The 18,148-nt window shown below is 35.0% G+C and overlaps 1 protein-coding gene across 4 annotated transcripts in view; it reads right to left on the bottom strand.

The window, feature by feature from the left end:
• RPS6KA6 (ribosomal protein S6 kinase A6) overlaps positions 1–18,148 on the bottom strand; it is a 40,305-nt gene that overhangs the window by 12,121 nt on the left and 10,036 nt on the right. For all 4 annotated transcript variants that reach the window (XM_420257.7, XM_015278511.4, XM_040699331.2 and 1 more), the window contains exons 3-16: positions 15,952–16,068; positions 12,386–12,467; positions 11,636–11,716; positions 10,616–10,695; positions 7,811–7,917; positions 7,519–7,556; positions 6,311–6,453; positions 5,446–5,516; positions 4,336–4,424; positions 3,810–3,874; positions 1,830–1,932; positions 1,189–1,313; positions 761–886; positions 180–269 (exon numbers count right to left, since the gene is read on the bottom strand). In XM_420257.7, coding sequence (XP_420257.3) covers positions 180–269; positions 761–886; positions 1,189–1,313; positions 1,830–1,932; positions 3,810–3,874; positions 4,336–4,424; positions 5,446–5,516; positions 6,311–6,453; positions 7,519–7,556; positions 7,811–7,917; positions 10,616–10,695; positions 11,636–11,716; positions 12,386–12,467; positions 15,952–16,068 — 1,317 coding nt within the window. The remainder of the gene's footprint in view (positions 1–179; positions 270–760; positions 887–1,188; positions 1,314–1,829; positions 1,933–3,809; positions 3,875–4,335; positions 4,425–5,445; positions 5,517–6,310; positions 6,454–7,518; positions 7,557–7,810; positions 7,918–10,615; positions 10,696–11,635; positions 11,717–12,385; positions 12,468–15,951; positions 16,069–18,148) is intronic.

Here is an 18,148-nt window from a genome sequence, read left to right as displayed (position 1 = left end):
TAAACAATCTTCAGAAAATATCAGTATCTAGACAATTTAGAAATAATCAATTCTTAATTATACAGAGAGATTAGTACATATATCGTTATGTAAAAGACTTTATAAGCCTCAATAAACTCCCTATATCTATGTTTATTTATTGTATATTTTGTAACAAAGTAGGAAACAAAGGTACCTACATCCTTTAAAGTTATAATGTTTGGATGTTGTCCATAACGCATGAGAATCTCAATTTCTTCTGAGGGATCCCTCTTGCTTTTATCAATTATCTGAAAAATTAAGTAACATGAAAAAAATCTTGGCAAGTTTCAAAAATCACAAGAGTTTAATGCTTATTTATTTCATAATAACATAATTTCATCTCCCAGCTTCACATTTCTGTTTACTCAGTTCTTGTTCCATCCTCGCTATCAGTTAAGATTTGTATCATTAATAGTCTATTCTGCTTCAGCAGGCAAAAGACCTGGCTTAACTGCCTGAAGCATCACCTCCCTGCAGTCTAGCCCCAACCTAGTGGATCTCACCTAGTTTACTTCAGGTGTGTTCATCAAGATACAGCTTCAAAGCTGTAATTTCAAACCCAGTTCCTCAATACCACAACTTCACCAACAAAAAGAACTACAGAAGCCTATATGCAATTTCACTTAATGAAGAACACTCAATGGTCACAGTATATTAACAGCTACAGTAACTGGAGAACCCATGCATTTAAATTAATACATCTCCTACAAAAGAAGGCAATGAAGTCTATTCAAAATACCTTTACAGCAAACTCCATATTTGTAGCTATGTGTATACATCGCTTGCAAACAGAGTAGGAACCAACACCAATATCTTCCTTCAGTTCATATACGTCAGTAAACTGCGCACTATTTCCATGAAGTTGCTTTAAAAACAAACACATACAAGCTGTCATCTAGAACAACTCTTTACAACAGTACTACTTCCAACAGCAAAGACTTTGTCTTTTTGTATTTTATTTTTATTATTTTTTAAGCTTGCTGGTGCTTTCTTTTGAATGCTCCCACCAGGAAGATTTGCCTCCCCACACCCCCAATTCTGGAGTTAAAATAGGCATTATTAAAACGATTCAACAGAATATTTTATAATAGACTCTACAATATAAAATAACAGACTGCAAACGTTAAGTACTGGCATTTGAAAAAAAGTTTACCAAAAAAATTTTACCTGTACTATTGGCAGTATGTTGGTGAGTGGTGATATTTTATGATCTTCTACAGCAGTCGTTGCAACAAAACTAAATCCTTTAAAGAGCTGATGTGCATTCGCACTAGGTGGAACTCCTGGAGAATCTAGTTGCATACACATTTGATTAGTATGACTAAAACTTAAAAGTTATTTTTGACTGCTTGCACATTAGAAGAAAGATTTTGAGGAAAGGAAGATAAACAAAAGTAGCACTATGTATTGAATAAGATTCCTATCTTATTATTCCTGTGATCTGCCATGTTTTTAATTTTTTTCCTTTCTTTTAGCAAAAGGAAAGGGAAGCCTGGACAGACTTAAGATGAAATGAACAGTAAGTCTCATTATAACAGAGCTGGCCCTGCCTTCTACCTTCCTTGTCATCACATCTAGAGAAACCATAATTAAAAGAAAGAAAAAACACTATGTTAATAATAAATGCTATAGTGACTTAAAATAAGTAAACTCAATACCTTCTTATGTTTTACATCATAAAATTCATCTCACCAGTTCCAATCTCCTATTTAAGCCCACAATAGAAATACCATATTAAAAATAACATTTATTTGAGCCCTATAAACCCATAACCCTCACCAACTTAAAAGCAGTGGAAGCATATTTACCTTTTGGTGTTTTTGCTGTAAATTCTGGATCAAAACAAAAGGTATCTTCTGGTTTTCCAGAAGCAGGTTTAAACGGGGGTTGAATTTCTCTTCTGAACAGTTTCTGTAGTAGGATGACAAAAGTCATAATTAAGAGTGAATGAAACTTCCAAGGTTGCTGTAATTTCACCAAGCTAAAGGCTAAGTAACTCGAGTGTCACTGCTGTATTAGAACAGTTTTCTGAAAGAGTGAATAATAAACAGTAATCAAAAAAAAAAATCACATGCATGCAAAAATCGAGTTATATTTATGAGTCTTGGATTTGAAACGTTAGGGGAAATGTTACTCAGCAAGTCAAACAATAGTTCTTTTCTTGCTCTTCTGAATCTGTTTTGTCTACCAAGTCTATACTTTTTAAACTAGGGTAGCAGGCTGCCACGTATCCCTAGTTCATCTCTCACTTATTCAGATGAATGGTCACAGAGCATCTTCTATCATCACCTCAGATCTAGTTCATTGCTATTTCAAACAGTTGTTACCATCCCAAAATATCCAAGCTGGAAAGATGTGGGATACAGTCTTTACTTTTGTCTGGGACTCAGAATAGAAGCAGCTCTCACAAGTGACAGATATATTCCTTCTTTTACCAAGGTACTGCCAATTCCCAAAGCAACTATTCCAGGTTTTTCCTGACCTACTCAACTAAGCGTAAATGAGAGAAGGAAAAGAAGAAAAAGATTCCTCATTTTTTTCTCATTCACTCAATAGGCTTTAGAAAAATGCTTTGCCAAAGGATAACAAACCAGCAATATAAGTCTAGTTTATAGTTACAGAAAATTTCACATTAAATGATGTTAAAACCCCATGCTGTGCTCAGAAAGTTCTGAGAACATTTTTTCTTGGCATTTGTCTTGTACTGTCAGACCTTTCTGCAGATGATATTTCAGTAAAGAACATACTTCCCCTAAGTCAAAACCAAGAATATACAAGAAAGAGAGACCTGTATTCATCCCAAAGAAAGTGAAATAAAACATGGATGTCTTTTCATCAATGCCACCATAGCCAAATGAATACAAAAGTTAGAACTTCAGAGTTTTTGAATTTGCTTGCTGGTGTTTATTTCCAGCTCAGTCCCCTATGAAAAAAACTAGCTAACTTGAGACCAGATTAAAACAGCTTTTTCTCACTAAGTATATTCACATAAAATACTCCCGTTACTTAAACTCTGCTTGCTAATCAGGACTCTCTGTGGAGATGCTGCATAAACACAGCTAGAAAGCCAACTTCTCAGAAGTAAATAAAAGAGAAGGATAATGACAATAAGCTTTAACACATTTAAGCACAGTATTGACTAGCATTGCAGGTAGCCTAGTCAGCACAGCAACTGTTCCATCTACACTTTCATAGGCATTATAGCAAAGGAGTGTATCTTCACTTGTTGCAAACGTTCCTGGGCAACACATCTAAACAGGCATCACATCAAGGTGCTTGATAAAAACATAAGAAAGCAGCCATGAATTTGGTCAATACTCTGATCAACTCAGAGCACCAGAATCAATACTTCAACCGTGTGGAATATGACTAGTAAGACCAGAATGTACCATGGCTAACTACAGTTAAGACAAAGACAACAGTCACAGTGAGGTTTTGTGCCCTGCACAGAAAGCATGAGACATGCTTCAACTGGATGGACACTTACTCCAGAGAATGATTCTTGCACATAGTGAATGCCAACACCCTTTCCCAACTACCCATGTTGTAAGAGACAGTTTAAAATCCAGAATGTTGCAACTCTAATTACTGAACAATTAAATGCCCACTTTATAATTAATTACTCTATGCCATAAACACTACAGCTCCAGATGCCAAGCAAGATTACAGTAGAAGACAGAATGCAAGTCAGCAGTACTGCACCGTATTCAGATACGAATAGGTATCAGTAAGCTATAACACATACAAAAATTGGAAGAGGTTCATCATTCAGATAGTTTTGTACTTACATTCCAGTCAACAGTAGAAAAAAAAGGATGCCTCTTGATTTCTTCAACTCCATCTGAACCGGCTCCTGAACAAAGAAAATACCCAATTAAAAATTCTTTTTAGGGAAAGTCTGAATAAAATTGCATGAGAAGATGCTTAGGTGTTTTGTTTTTTTAATTTTGCATAAGCATATATATTTCTTTATAGGAACTGTTAAAACCAGAAATATTTCAAGGATACAAAATACTTCACTAAGCACATTTGCCTCCCTGATGAGGTACATGAGAATAAACAAAGCCCATAAATACAGTGTCAATACTTGGTCAGTTTTATTCTCACTGCTAAGAGAGTCACTGGTTCAAGAAAATAATCATTCATTAGCCAAACTCAAGAATTCACGACCTAACCTGCCAAGAAATGGCACCAGAAGTCAGATTTTATTGATCATCAACACCAAAGCTTGAAAAGTCCCCAGCAGATCCTTTCCTTAAGTAACAAACTCAGCCTGTTGACTTTCATTTCAGTGATCCAAACAAGTTGACCCACCTAATCTATTTGATGGATTCCTTTTAAATAACATTCTCAGAAGACTTTGTGCTTCAGGGCTGAGGAACTGAGGCATACCAAGTTTTGCTCTAGAGGAAAGCAGAAAAAGAAAACAAAATTTATCTTAGTGAAAAGAGTGGATGCAGACTTCCCTGCATTATATGATGTATTAGGGATTTATTCTAAGTTCTTGTACAGTATACACATTTAACTCATTAGCTTTTCACTTTCACATTATGCATCAATAGTTACCAAAAGGAAACAAAAACACAGTAAAAATAAATAATATTCTCTCCAAGCCCCCTAAACAAGTTTTATGTTAAAATTGAGTAAAACAATTATTTTGGAACATTTAAGCAGTATCTTCAAGTCACCAGTATGTTGTCACCAAACCATCTACCAGAAATAAGGTCTGAAGAAACTCAAATTCCAAATTATTTCTAACTAGCTATTAGCCCTTGAAGTGACTGCAAACATTTCACAGTAAGTATCACTACAAATTCAAACTACCATGTTAACAGAGCTGCTCCTTCATCCCTTCCTTAACTATCACCCCCTCAAAAGGCCCAAGGCTCTGCATGTGGTCCAAAGGAAATTCTTTGTTAACTAAGCACAAATAAAGGTGAGAACGTTTACCTAACAGCTTCCCTTAGAAGTTAAGTTACCAGCTTACCCAGTTAGTCCTGTTAGACAACTTAGGTTGCAACTGAGGTAATTTAATATGAAAATGTGAACACAAGTGCACTGTACGTACATATGTACATAAAGAAACACCTGATTAACTATTGCTTACAAAACAAGGAATTCTGTAACAGTAGCAAGAGAATATATAACACCAGGAATGGCAAGTAATGCTGTTCTAATACACTGTACTGTTATTATTTTTATTACATACCTATAATGAAAATACAAGCTCATCCCTATGATATTAATTCCTGCAGATACTCAGCGGTATTTCCATAGTCTAGGATCTAAACCTTATTTTCATGTGCTTGAGGGTGTGCGGAGCTTTCGTGTTTCTGTTCTAGTTTTAATACTCTCAAGCAAGAGCTGTTACATGTGTTTAAATTACTCTTTAGAAAGTCAGAAAGTGTAATAAAATATACTTACTTCAGTATCATATTCATAGTTTCATTTCGATCTTTACCTTGAAATGGTAGTGTACCAGTAAGCATTTCAAACTGAAAAGAACAAATGTTAATCTAAATCAACACTTTTTCCCCTCAGATGCTTAAAGTGCAAAGTACTTTTGTACTGTACTCTTCCCATTGCTACATTAGGCAAAGTGGCATGAACTTTTAAAGATATTTTAAAAAAACTACTAATCTAAAAATTGCTTTTAATCAGTAGTTTACATGATAGTGCCAATTGTAAGGTAATGATAATAATGGAATATCTTACATAAGCTACTTTAATTAGAATAATAAAATGCCTTCTGTAACCTTATTTTAGATGTTCCTGTAGTATGAAAGCAGCAAGAAAAACCAAGTTCTAAAACAGTACTTTACTTTTAATGACAATATGTATATCTCACACTGATGCTCTAACACATTACAGCAAACACGTAAGTGCTAGCATTACTGGCTCATTGCTCTGCTGCACTGCAATTAGCCTGTTAGGCACTACTCTTACAAAAACACAATGAATTCTCCATTTTTACTCCACGCTTTTAAGTAGCATGCAAAATAAATACACAAACTGAAGTTTCACACTATGACAACTGTTAAGCTACTAAATGGACCACACGTATGATTTGAGGTTCCTAGCAAGTACTCCTTACAGTGCTATGCAGCTAAAAAGTTTTATTCAAATTAGTGTCTATTTCAGTAGCACTTCAGTTGTCAACTTTTCTTTGCCTCGCTTAAGCTTTCTCAAATCTGGACAAAGCTATTCTAGACATTATTTCACGTTCACTTCAAACATCAGCAGTGTATTTACAACCCTGAAGTGAGGTAAGCAGCAAAGCATACAGTACCATAAGGACACCAAAGGACCACCAGTCAGCACTCTGGTTGTGCCCACGCCTGTTTACTACTTCCGGTGCCATGTATTCTACAGTACCACAGAAAGAATAGGCCTTCTTCTCTTGATCTACTGATTCTTTGCTGAGTCCAAAGTCTACAACAACAGCATTACAAGAATACAGCCAGTAAAGAACTTTAAAAGAAAACAATACTGCAAATAGTTTTTCAAAATAAAAGCGTTGACAGATTCTGTTTACTTGCTTACAAGAACATTGTGTCATTATCCTAATCCTTCACAAAACAAGAAACTGCAGATATCCAGAGACATCAGAAATTTAGCTTACCATATGCCAGAGACATTCTATATAGTAGTGATTAGCCATCAATAGTACTACTCAAAATATTAGTAACTCAATATTTTAAATATTACATACTCAGAGCCTTACAATAATCAGAAGTTTTCATTTCCTACTTACTACCTGCTTAATTCATACACAAAAGTGTTACAAATAAATGTATTTTGTAGAATGTAGACTGTATTACTGAATGATGAAAAAAGGCCTTGACCAAAATTAGTTCAACTCTCAAGATAAGGCTCTCAGCATTCCCTTCTCTGAATTCCCTGAAGGAAGGGAAGGGATTCCTTATGAATTAGTCTTTGCTTTCAGAAGGAAAGAAGAATTAAGATTGAATGTAAGTATATTATACAGAATTTTAAAAACGATGCCTTTTGTAAGTTTCCATCACCATTATTTAAGCCTTTGAGAATTTAAACAGTTTTTTTCCCCCACTCAGAATCTAACAGCAGTATCTATCAAAATCTCAAATGAGATTTATATTAGTTTCACTTTAGATGTAATATTTAGAAATGCATAGTCATTTATATTTTCCATATATTCAAATCCTTTAGTTTTGTACATATTATACTCTAGATGGTATATTTCCATTGTTCCTTATAAAGCATATTACTGCAATTTCTAATGCCTTTTTACAGTGATAAGCCCAAAACATAATAATAATAGTAATAGTAATAATAATAATCTAGAAGCCTTTTTACACCAAGAGCACCTCTTTAAAAAAAATAGAGTAGTCTCCACCAGCAACTTTTAACCAGACTCTGGCCTCATACCTCAGTTATTACTTATATAGCTCTTCAGTTCTTAACTAAGCTCACACAGACACATACACAGAAAGTGCTGTACTAATAAATGTTACCTACCTGTTAGCTTGATATGTCCTGCTTCATCAAGCAAAATGCTGAAAATTAAAATTCACATTCACCAATAGACATAAACAGGAATATTTCATGTAACATTTAAAATAGAGTAGTTCATAATTTTAATCTCCAACATCCATCATTAAATTAACAAGTCAATATTACATTTAAGTCACAGATGTATTTTACTTAAAAAAAATTACCAAAATATTTTCAAGTTTTTTACATCACTATAGCAGAAAACAAAGCAACAAGCAAAATACGTGTAATAGTGGTAAAATACATTTTACTTTACTTTTCTGGCTTCAGGTCCCTGTATACAATTCCCAAGCTGTGAAGGTGATCCAAAGCAAGGGCCAGTTCTGCGAGGTAGAATTTCACATCTTCCTCTGTAAACATAACCTAATAAGAACTGTATAGATTTACCTTCTGATCTTGTCTTCAATTTTTAAAACTGCAATCTAAAAAAAAAAAACTCCTATCTGCCTTAACTTCAAAACAAGTTTTAGCAGTAACTTATGAAATAATAACTCACAAATTTACCTAACAGAAATTATACATGCTGATCATCATGATAATACCATCAAGTAAAAGAAAAATCTGCAGTACTTAAAAATAACTGCAGTTACCACAGAGCATTGGCTAATTTTCAAGGTAATTAATTTAATTGTATTTGGTGCTACTGATCACTAGGATTGTGGCTGAAGGAATCCTACACACACTGTTTAACCACTGCATCCTAAGTTTTTATATAAGCAGCTATTTCTCTGGCATTCTCACCAAGTGTCTCAACTGACATTACAAGTATTCAGAAAGAAATTAGACAGAAGTAAAACATCTTGTGAAAATAATGGATGAGAAAATTAGCAGTGGGATCTGAAGAGCCCAATCTCCTTCTCTTAGGAAAGTTTAAAAGGCCCTAGCAAGACACTGAAGAACTAACTGAACTTGCATACTGAGCATTTTATGGAGATGCTTTTTTTGTTCAAAACATTCAGCTGGTTGTTTCTAATTTTCATACATAATAATTCTATCTGCTTTGGCTCTTGTCAAGTTCTAAAAATTATGAGATAAACCAATAATCTTCACGTTTAAAACCTCAAATTCCAAAAATGAAGTCAACTATTCTCTATTTCTTGAAAGAACTAGCAACAAGAATGGCCACCTCAACTGCACAGTAAGTAGCTAATAAAACTTAATAGTACAGTCATTGAACTTACTGATTTAGTAGTACACTGACCAGTACTTTGAATTGCACGCTAAATATGTAATCTGTTGCATTGGCAACAAAAATATTTCCAATTTTCAGTGTCAGTTATTCATATTGTATGAACAATAAAGCTGTTACGTGATAAAAAGAGCACCCAAGAAATTTCACCTTGATTTTTTTTTTTAAGAGCAACGTTGATGCTTTTTCATTTATATCCAAAAGGCAAAGATAACATTATTCTTTGCAGCAGCCATAATGCAAATCTCAAAATATAACAATGCTAAGTGGTAATCCACAGCCTTAGAATAATAATTTCATTTTAAAACTACTTTGCGTTAAATTAAATATAATGCCAGTCAATGTCATTAAATTTTACCAACGAAAACCTCATTAACTACTCATTTAATTTCTACAGTTGAAACTCTCACACCCGCATTAGAACTTCAACACCAACAAAAGCATTTTAATAACCTCATACTAAACCCAATTAACTTAAAGTAATCCTCATATGGAAAGTATAAAATGCTGTAGGGAATTTACATTTGTGTGCATTGTCCACTGACTTTGCATTACCAGGCATTTTTGAAAACATCCTTCCTTCATAACAGAAAACAGGCACCATTTCCTCTTATCTATAGATACAGCAAATGTTTAAAAGCTATCATAACAGATAACTCTCCAAAACAGTAGAAAATTACTAAGAATAACCTCACAATTATTATTATACCTTTATTATGGATAAACTTGCATCTCTTAATTTAAGTATAGTCAGTAATCCTAGCTGTGTTAGTGCAGAAGAACAGATCTTTCTACTATACCAGAATGCCCTCTATGATCAGACAGCCTATGTCAAAGGAGAGATAGACCCCTTTCCTACCAGTGTTCCAATAACCCTTTCTACAGTAGGTCTATTCCTTTAAGTCCTAAAAGTAAAGGTTAAAGACTCTGTTAAAGTTAGTAGTGCTCATTTGTCAAAGATGACCAATGTTCTACTAAGGTCAATTTTCTCAAAATATATATATAAAAAATAATTTATATAATTTTTATTATAAAAAATATAATATTATATATATATATATTTACATGAAGTAAAACTTGATTCTTTTTTTCTTTTTTAATAGGAAGATGGCAGAGTTCATGGACTTAGGTACTGAGGATACAACCACCTCTATGCCACTGGAAAAAGAAACATCAGATAGATACTCTCCTAAATGAGGAAAAAGTGGGTAACTTCTTCCACATTTACTTTTTTTTTTAAACACTGGGAAGCTCTTTTAATGCAAAGTTGTTAGAAAATCTTCCATTAAGAATTTAGAGCTTTATAGTTGGTTTGTAAAAATAAAAAAAATCTTAAATATGGTAATATAAATACATATAACATAAAAAATACTTTATGACAAATCTAAGGAAGAGGCAGGCTGTGTCACATTTCCTCCTCCGTAACCCTCTCTCAAGAAAGCAACATAAATGAAAAATTATAGTTCCAGTTACGTGCCAAAGTTAGATGGCAGAGGAGTGCCTTCAAAAATGCTCAAGCTTCGTGAGAGGTTTCAAGGAACGTCTATGCTGACTACTAGCACAAGAACTATAAAACTGCTTTAGTGATTGTTCAATTTTAACTTGCTTCAGTTGGGTTTCCAAGCAACAAAACATTTTTAGACAAAAGAACTGGCCTTTGTAGATACCAGAGAAAAGCTCAGGCTGCTAGCTAATAAACACCTAAGGTTACAGCTTATTACTCTGCAATATGTAAGGAAAACCCAGACAAGTTCTTGAAAACTTGACCATGACCAGAATAATGAGAGAAACCAGCAAGAAAAAAAAAGAACCCTAATAGTGTCAAAGAAAACTTCTATAAGACTGAGTTAAGATAATATTGTAGGTACTTACCTCTTTGGATAATCGTGTGAATACATCTCCTCCCCTGAGAAAATCCAATATTAAATATAGCTTCCCTTCAGTCTGAAAGGCTTTAAAAGAAATAAAAATCAACAGTTGTGCGTGACAAAGATGATCTACAAAACATACCTGAATGCTTTTACAACATGAAGACTTCAGTGAAACAATGCTTTTGTTTTGGAACTGACATGATTCAGTAGCCAACATGAAATTTACACAAGTTGCTATTCAAGAATTAATTTTAATCAACGACTCCTTGCTTGCTTCTTCACAGAACACAATCTTAGTACTAAGAGACTGTTAAAACACTGTTCTTTAATTTCTCCTTTGCCAAACAGGGAAACACCAAGTACATTAATGACTGTTTTGGTCTAACTCAAACATAGAAGTCTCTGCAGAACTCTTAAGAATAGTTTTCAAAAGAAATCTTTTCTTTTGAATAAGAATAAAGTCCCTTATCTGAAAATTTAATATTGTCCTTGTTTCATCTGGGATAATTTTCTTCCTAGCAGCTGATATGGTGTTGTGTTTTGGATTTAGGATGAAAATAAAGTTGACAATGCATTTCTGTTTAGCCGTTGCTGAGCAGTGCTTGCACAATTCAAGGACATTTCAGCTCCTCATATAGCCCTACAAGCAAGGAGGCACTGGGAACAGAAAGAGCTGGGGGGGCATAGAGCCAGGACAGCTGACCTAAACTGGCCAAAGTGATATTCCATGGCACATGGAGTCATGCTGAACAGTAAGACTGGGGGAGCTGGCCAAGAAGGGGGCTGCTGGGCACTAGTCACCAGGTGGTGAGCAACTGATGCACAACCTAATTGCTCTGTTTGTCCTTTTTGCTGTTAAAGTTCTGTTGCTTTTTTTTTTAAGCAATTGGCTGGGTTAAACCATTTTGTGTATATACACACGCACACACACACACACACACGTTCTTTTCTCATTCTTGCTATTTAAGGTAGCTAAAACAACTTCAAGTAATGAAAAAATGGAAGCAAAATAAATACCAACCATAGTGCAGTTTGACGATAAATGGGTGATTTACTTCTACTAATATATCTCTCTCCATTTTTGTACGAACTCTATCCCGTACTGAGGAAAAAAGAAAAATATGAGCACCAGTAACAAAATTTAATAGATTAACATGAATGCAACAGAAATCTGGAACATCTCTATTGTCCAAAATATCTTTTTCCTTTTCTACAGCACAAAGTATCGTTACCATACCTAAGTTTCAATTCTTCCATAGAACATGTTTTCAGACATCAAAACTGAGTTTTTTTTCTTACTTGTCTCAGCTTTCTGTTTCAACTAACTTTAACTTCTAAACTATTTGTACTGAATATATATGTCCCACCTGTTAAGATCACTTTACCCCTCAACTACTAACACATCCCATTTGTATGGGATTGCCTCCATTAGAGTACCTCCTGAAAGCCAAAAATCTAAGTTAGCTTACTATGGCGCCTAAAAGAATTAATGACTTAGATTTCAGCCAGAATAGAATTTAACTTGAATATTTAAGTTCACTAATTCAGTTCACTAATACAAACCCGCCTCCCCCCCAAAAACTAAGCAGAACTATATATAATGCAGTTCTGAAAAAAAGGACATTTTACTACATTATTAAGCCATCTGGTCAGATCTGAACTCAGATTTTTGATCTTAAATCTTTTAGCAAATAAATATTTAGACACATTTAAGAGAAACAGGTGCATCTAATACCTACTTTATTAAGTTTAAATAAAACAACAGACATACCTTTTAAAGAAGCTTTTTTCAATACTTTCATTGCATAAAGTTGTCCAGCATCGGGACCAATTATTTTCCTTACGAGGAAGACCTAGTAATATGAACATTGCCTTTAAAATCACAACTAGAAATATTTTACATATATATTAAAATCAGCCTTTTTTTTTTAATTAAACATAATTACTTTTAACTTCATCAATACTGACAGAGAACATATCCCAAGTCCCCATCCCATTCCCCAAAAACTGCACAGAATGAAAAGATGAAACATTTGCAATAAGACTTTTTGCATAAGCAAGCTTGATAAACAACTAGAAAACTACCACAAAGCATTTGCAAGCTTCTTACTGGTTTCAGACTACTTTTGGTATTCTTCCCTAAGCATTCACTTCTAAGGAAAAGACAAACTTGCACTACCTTAGTCAAATTAAAGGCACATACACTACTTGTTCTCTTAAGTACACAGATCTTTCTTCAACTATACATTCTTTCCTATAGCCAATAAGTATTTATCAAATAGAACACCTGGATAGCATGCGTTTTTTACTTTCTTGAAAACAACTATAGCAGGACTATCTGGTCTGCCACTGCTTAGTCTAAGAGATTTTTGAGGTTTAAGACTTGATATTCAAGTATACATCAGGTTATGTTAATCAATTCTGTAAGAACGGCAAGACAAAGGCAAGGAAACCTCACTACTCGTGATCAAAGTAATCCCTCCCTCTGAAAAAGAAACAACAACAGGTTTTTCCACTCTTACCCAGGGGGTTTTTACGCTATATGGTATATAACCTAACACTAAGAAACTTATAATGTTAATTAAAAAAAATGCAGCATGAATATGTGCATCTCCGCCAACTAATATTCTAATGATTAGGTCTTTCAGTTTTACAAAATGGATTAGTAAGTGCTTCTGTTTTTAATAATGGCTATTATAACAATATACATGCTATAATAACAACATAATGTATAATTATATTTACAATATAATGTATATAATAATATAGAAGAAATGCCTCAAATTGCCTCTGGTATTACTTATACTCAGATTTTCCTTGATATTTATTTACACATATGCTTCTTTAGAAGTGATTAAATATCTAGAAATTATTAAGAGATGTGCTTGTAAGATGTCTCATTCTGGTATGAGAAACACATACGCTGCCAATGACTAAGTTACACAGGGCTGGAAGAAAGGATTTTTTCCTATTGAGAGCCTGAAATAAAAAGTCATATATCATATTTCCTGGTTATCAAGCTTTTAACGTTAATGGTTTGCCCAATGATTGACCGACAGCACTGCTCCACATAGTGCTGCTCAAATAGTCAAAGCAGTAACTCAGACATCAGCAAAGATTAATAAACTCACAATACATTATAAATTAAAACATTAATAAACCTATACAAATATTCTAATGCTTAATAACTAGCAGCTTCTGATCATGTAAGGAATTCATGTACTAGTTGCAAATAAGCTAATAAGGACCTAAAATAAATGCTGTTGTGAAAATTCCTTTAGCACCATTTAATTCAGACAAATTTGCCTAATCCCACATCTCGCAGAGGTGCAATGGTTACTTGTCCAACTGTAAAGTGCAAATTAAAAAGGACACATTGTACAAAGCAACGTGCATAAGCTAATCAAAGACCATCTTCAGCACACTGGGCACCAAAGTCTGAGAACATTATCAGAAGTTGAACTGAGAAGCTCAGTAACAGACATGAGGTTTAATCCTTCATTTCAGATGCTGTAGCAGTACACTGGGCCAGAGGAAACAAGCCTTGTGTTTGCTGAATCCATAAGAAAAGGCCTGGGAGTTATGAACTGCAGAGAGAAACCAAGTATCAGCAAGGCAGCAGACACCCATCTTCATTGTCTGGTTTCTCCTTTTAAACAGAAAGCAACAAACACTAAACAGATAAAACTAGCCCTGTTCTGAAATGTAACAGTAACCATCTGGTTCTTAAAGCTAGTTCTTGAACCAACCACTGCCAGGCTGAGAAAGCTCCCAAACAGATGTCTTGCCAAGCTGGAGGGGTTCTCAGCAAGAGCATTCCTAAAGTTATCAGAAGTCTGAGAACTGTAAAATGAGAAACTACCCGAGTCAGGGATAGGATGTTTGGTACCAAATGTGCTGAACCCTGAGATAGCTTAAGATGTCTCAAGTTCAGAGGAATAAACGCATGGAGCCACAATGTCTAACGAGACAAAGCACAAGAGGGAGTTGAAAACCATCTCCCTCAGGTAAAGAAATGTTTTACAGCTTAAGAAACATTAAGAAACTACTTTAAAGGCTATTTTCTAACCTCTTACTTATTCAAAGGACGCCTTCCTAATTATTTGAATTATTTTTCCCCTCTCATACAACTCGGAGGTTTATTCTTGCCACAAGACAAAAACAAAAAACAAAACCAGCAAAAGAACAATCACCTTCATGTATTTTTCCAAAGAAGAAAATACAGTTTACAAGTGTTGCAAAATTCTAGTTTAAAAGTCTGGTTTTAAAATAAATTAGCTATTTTTATAATAGGATTAATAGTCTAACTAGTGTTTCAAATTAGCATTTGAGCCACTTTTAATTTCATTTCTGCAATGTAACAGCAAGAAGTACATTACAAAAAAATTACTGTAAGAGAATTGCCACATTTCTTCTATAATCTATTGAAATAACTTATCATTTAGTGCCTGTAACTGAAGGCCTCTTGAGAAATACAGCAAAATAAAGAAACTGAAACACTTCCAAGGTTATTTACTTTACTGTTACTTCAGTTCAAGTTACAAACTCCCACGATCATTCCTCTGTATCTACATCAATAGAGCCTTCTCATTTCTGGAAGAGTCAAACGTTTACACTTGTACCAAACAGCATCACTAAAAGATAAATCATCTCCTCTGTACGTCTGTCAATGCTTATTGCACCACTAGTGTCTCCAAGCATCAATTAGAACTACAGAGAACACAAGACAAGAACAGATATTAATTCCAGTCCATAACTGGACACTACACAAGAGCACCATGACAGCTGAAGATGCCATGATTTTATTTCAAATAACCATGGCACTGGGCAAACAGAACGCCTCAGAGCTGTTGCATAAAAAACACCCCTAAGCCTTGAACCCAAGTGCTAAAATCTTTTGCTATGGTGTCATAGTTTCCATGTAGCTGCAGACATCAGTTGAGATGAATAGAAGCATGTTTGTGGCTCAGTGAAAGCAAACCATAGCTTTCTAAGGCAGACTTCCTACAGATTAGCTACTTGTCCTTCTGCCTAGAGACGGATGCTGTTGCCTATCTGGATCTGACGTGATTTGATATCCTGCTATAAATAGCACTCCCTTTACACCTTTAGACTGGAAAAAGATGGGCTTTGTCAGTTTCTTTTCAAATATTACCAGTGACTCAGCTATAGCACTGTCATTCTTCCTCAAGAACTGTACTTGATGTCATTCTTCCCAGGTTCAAAGCCTGGACAGGTATGGAGAAAGATGTTGCTTTTCTAGTAACATACATTCCTACTAGCATTACCACTAGTTTCAAAGTGGGCATCAGATGAGAACAAGATTTGTTGTCTTACCTTTCCAAATGATCCCTGACCAAGAACCTTTAGTAGTTCAAACTGTGCTGGATCTGCTTTCTCACATCCTTCTTTCACGTGATGGGTAATAGGAATCTCTTTCACACTTCCTTCATCCTATTATTTCAAAGTAAACAAGGTACAACAATGAAAAGTCCTGAATTAATCAACTCTTATTAGAACTGCAAGTAAATGCTTGCTTTTCTTTTATTAAAGCATTTGAAATTGTAATAAAGCCTAAAAAGAAAGCTGTTCAAATGGGAAGGTTTCCATCCACACTTTCTGAAACAGATGCATGTTTAAAATTTCTAAACTGAAATCAAATTATCATCCAATTGAATAGCACATTCCCTTCAGTCATAAATGTTACAACTAGAGCAAACACCAGTTTTCCTACACGAAAAGGATAAATGCACAGATTTTTAAACCAAGTCTTAGATGATCTTTCCGTGCTTTACCTTTGCTTTAGCTGCCTTTCATTTTCCCAGCGATTGCTCTTCTCATCCTTTCCTTTCCTGAAATAGTCTTAATGAAAGCTAAATTGAATTTCATCATTTTACATAATGATTGCTTTTCGCAGCAGCAAGTAATAAATACGGTCATCCAGTACTCTAGCTAAAGGACTCCATGTTGTTTGAAGAGCATAAATAATACATGAATCATGTATTCTCACGTACAGATGAAAGGATTCTCAACAGAAGAAGTGCTCTCTGAGGTACAGGGCTCATGGAAAAGCTTCTGTGTGGCATCCTCCCTCAGAAAGCTGAGGGCAATGCTGAGAGGTAGGTACAGATTTAGCATTCTGTTGACTTTTTCCCTGCTGCTGTAGTCTTTAGCAAAGGCATAGCAACTACAAACATGAAGAGACAATCATCCAGGATGAAAACAAAGCAGATTAAGTATTGCAGCTCCATAAAACCTATGGTCTGAGAAGTTTTTGGAAGCCAAACAACTGAGATGTCAAAGTAAGCACCCTTCAAATTACATGTCAAAGCCTGCAACAGCAACCTGAGCTTGCAAGCAGAAGGGGCACAAGAGTACCCCTTGATCCTAACAGAAATACCAATACATCTCTCGTGTGCAGCAAATAAAACCCAATTGCAACAGAAAATCCCACAAACAGAAAAGCAGCAGTACTTGGATGTCTTGAAGGTATCCAAGTAATTATTAGTTGTTCTCCTATCTTCTCCTCACCTCAAAATCTTTTAAGTAAAGGCAGACCAGGGGAGAAAAAAGAAATAAATATTCCCCCCAAAGTACAGTGCATTGCTTTCCTTCAGTGAGCAATACAGCTGTCACCAGACACCATCAGACAGAGAACTTCAAATGACTGCTTTAACAAAAACCATCTTTCTACAACTGCATTGCTACAGGAAGTCTTGCAGCTTAAGACCAAGCATGAAAGCTTACAATCAGCATTATCAGACTTGACTGAAACATATCAAGATGCAATTCTCTAGGTCATGTGATACGTAAGATCCAGACAGAAATCTGAACGCCCAAATGTGGATGCATTTCCTTCAATAACGAGAAAAAGTATGGGAAATGCCTCTGTAAATTCACAGACCATAGTGCAGTGTTATTGCTAGAGTCCCTTCCCCTCCCCAGCAGTTCGTTTCACTCTCTTTCAGGGAAAAGGCCTACTTCCCAGGCACAGGTAGGTGTCGACAGAAGGCACTGCTGCATAACAAAGTGAATTCTCAAATTCACACTCTAAGCTACTTTACTTCCTCTTACTTCACAAAAAAAAAAAAAACAGTTGGCATACACTGATGATACAGCACATACATCCCAATTTTATTCTATCCACCCATCTTGCTGACTGTGCAGATATATATTTACATTAAAGATTTTTTTTTTTTTTAATAACCCACAACCTTGGATGTAAGGCAGGGAAAACTGCAAGCAGTCTGTATCACCTGATGACAGAAAGCAGCAGTTCCTTTGTTATATACCAGGCCAAACAAGAATATTAACTGCTAGTTCTTTCCATGAAGCATGTAAACTCTCTACTCGGAAGTCTTTTTACCTCAACATCTTAATTTGTATTGCTTAATACCATGAACCTTTGCATGAGAAAAGATATTTAAGAGTTCCTCTATTCTTCCATTTATCACCCACCTCCAGTTATTAGCCTATGATGTCACGTTTAGTTGCTGTGGGCACAGTATTTCTAAACGTGACTGAGGAGAAAAAT

The sequence above is a fragment of the Gallus gallus genome, chromosome 4 (assembly GCF_016699485.2).
Source record: "Gallus gallus isolate bGalGal1 chromosome 4, bGalGal1.mat.broiler.GRCg7b, whole genome shotgun sequence".
Taxonomy (NCBI): Eukaryota; Metazoa; Chordata; class Aves; order Galliformes; family Phasianidae; genus Gallus; species Gallus gallus.
The sequence above is the reverse complement of the archived record's forward strand: the minus strand, read 5'-3'. Positions and strand labels throughout refer to the sequence as shown.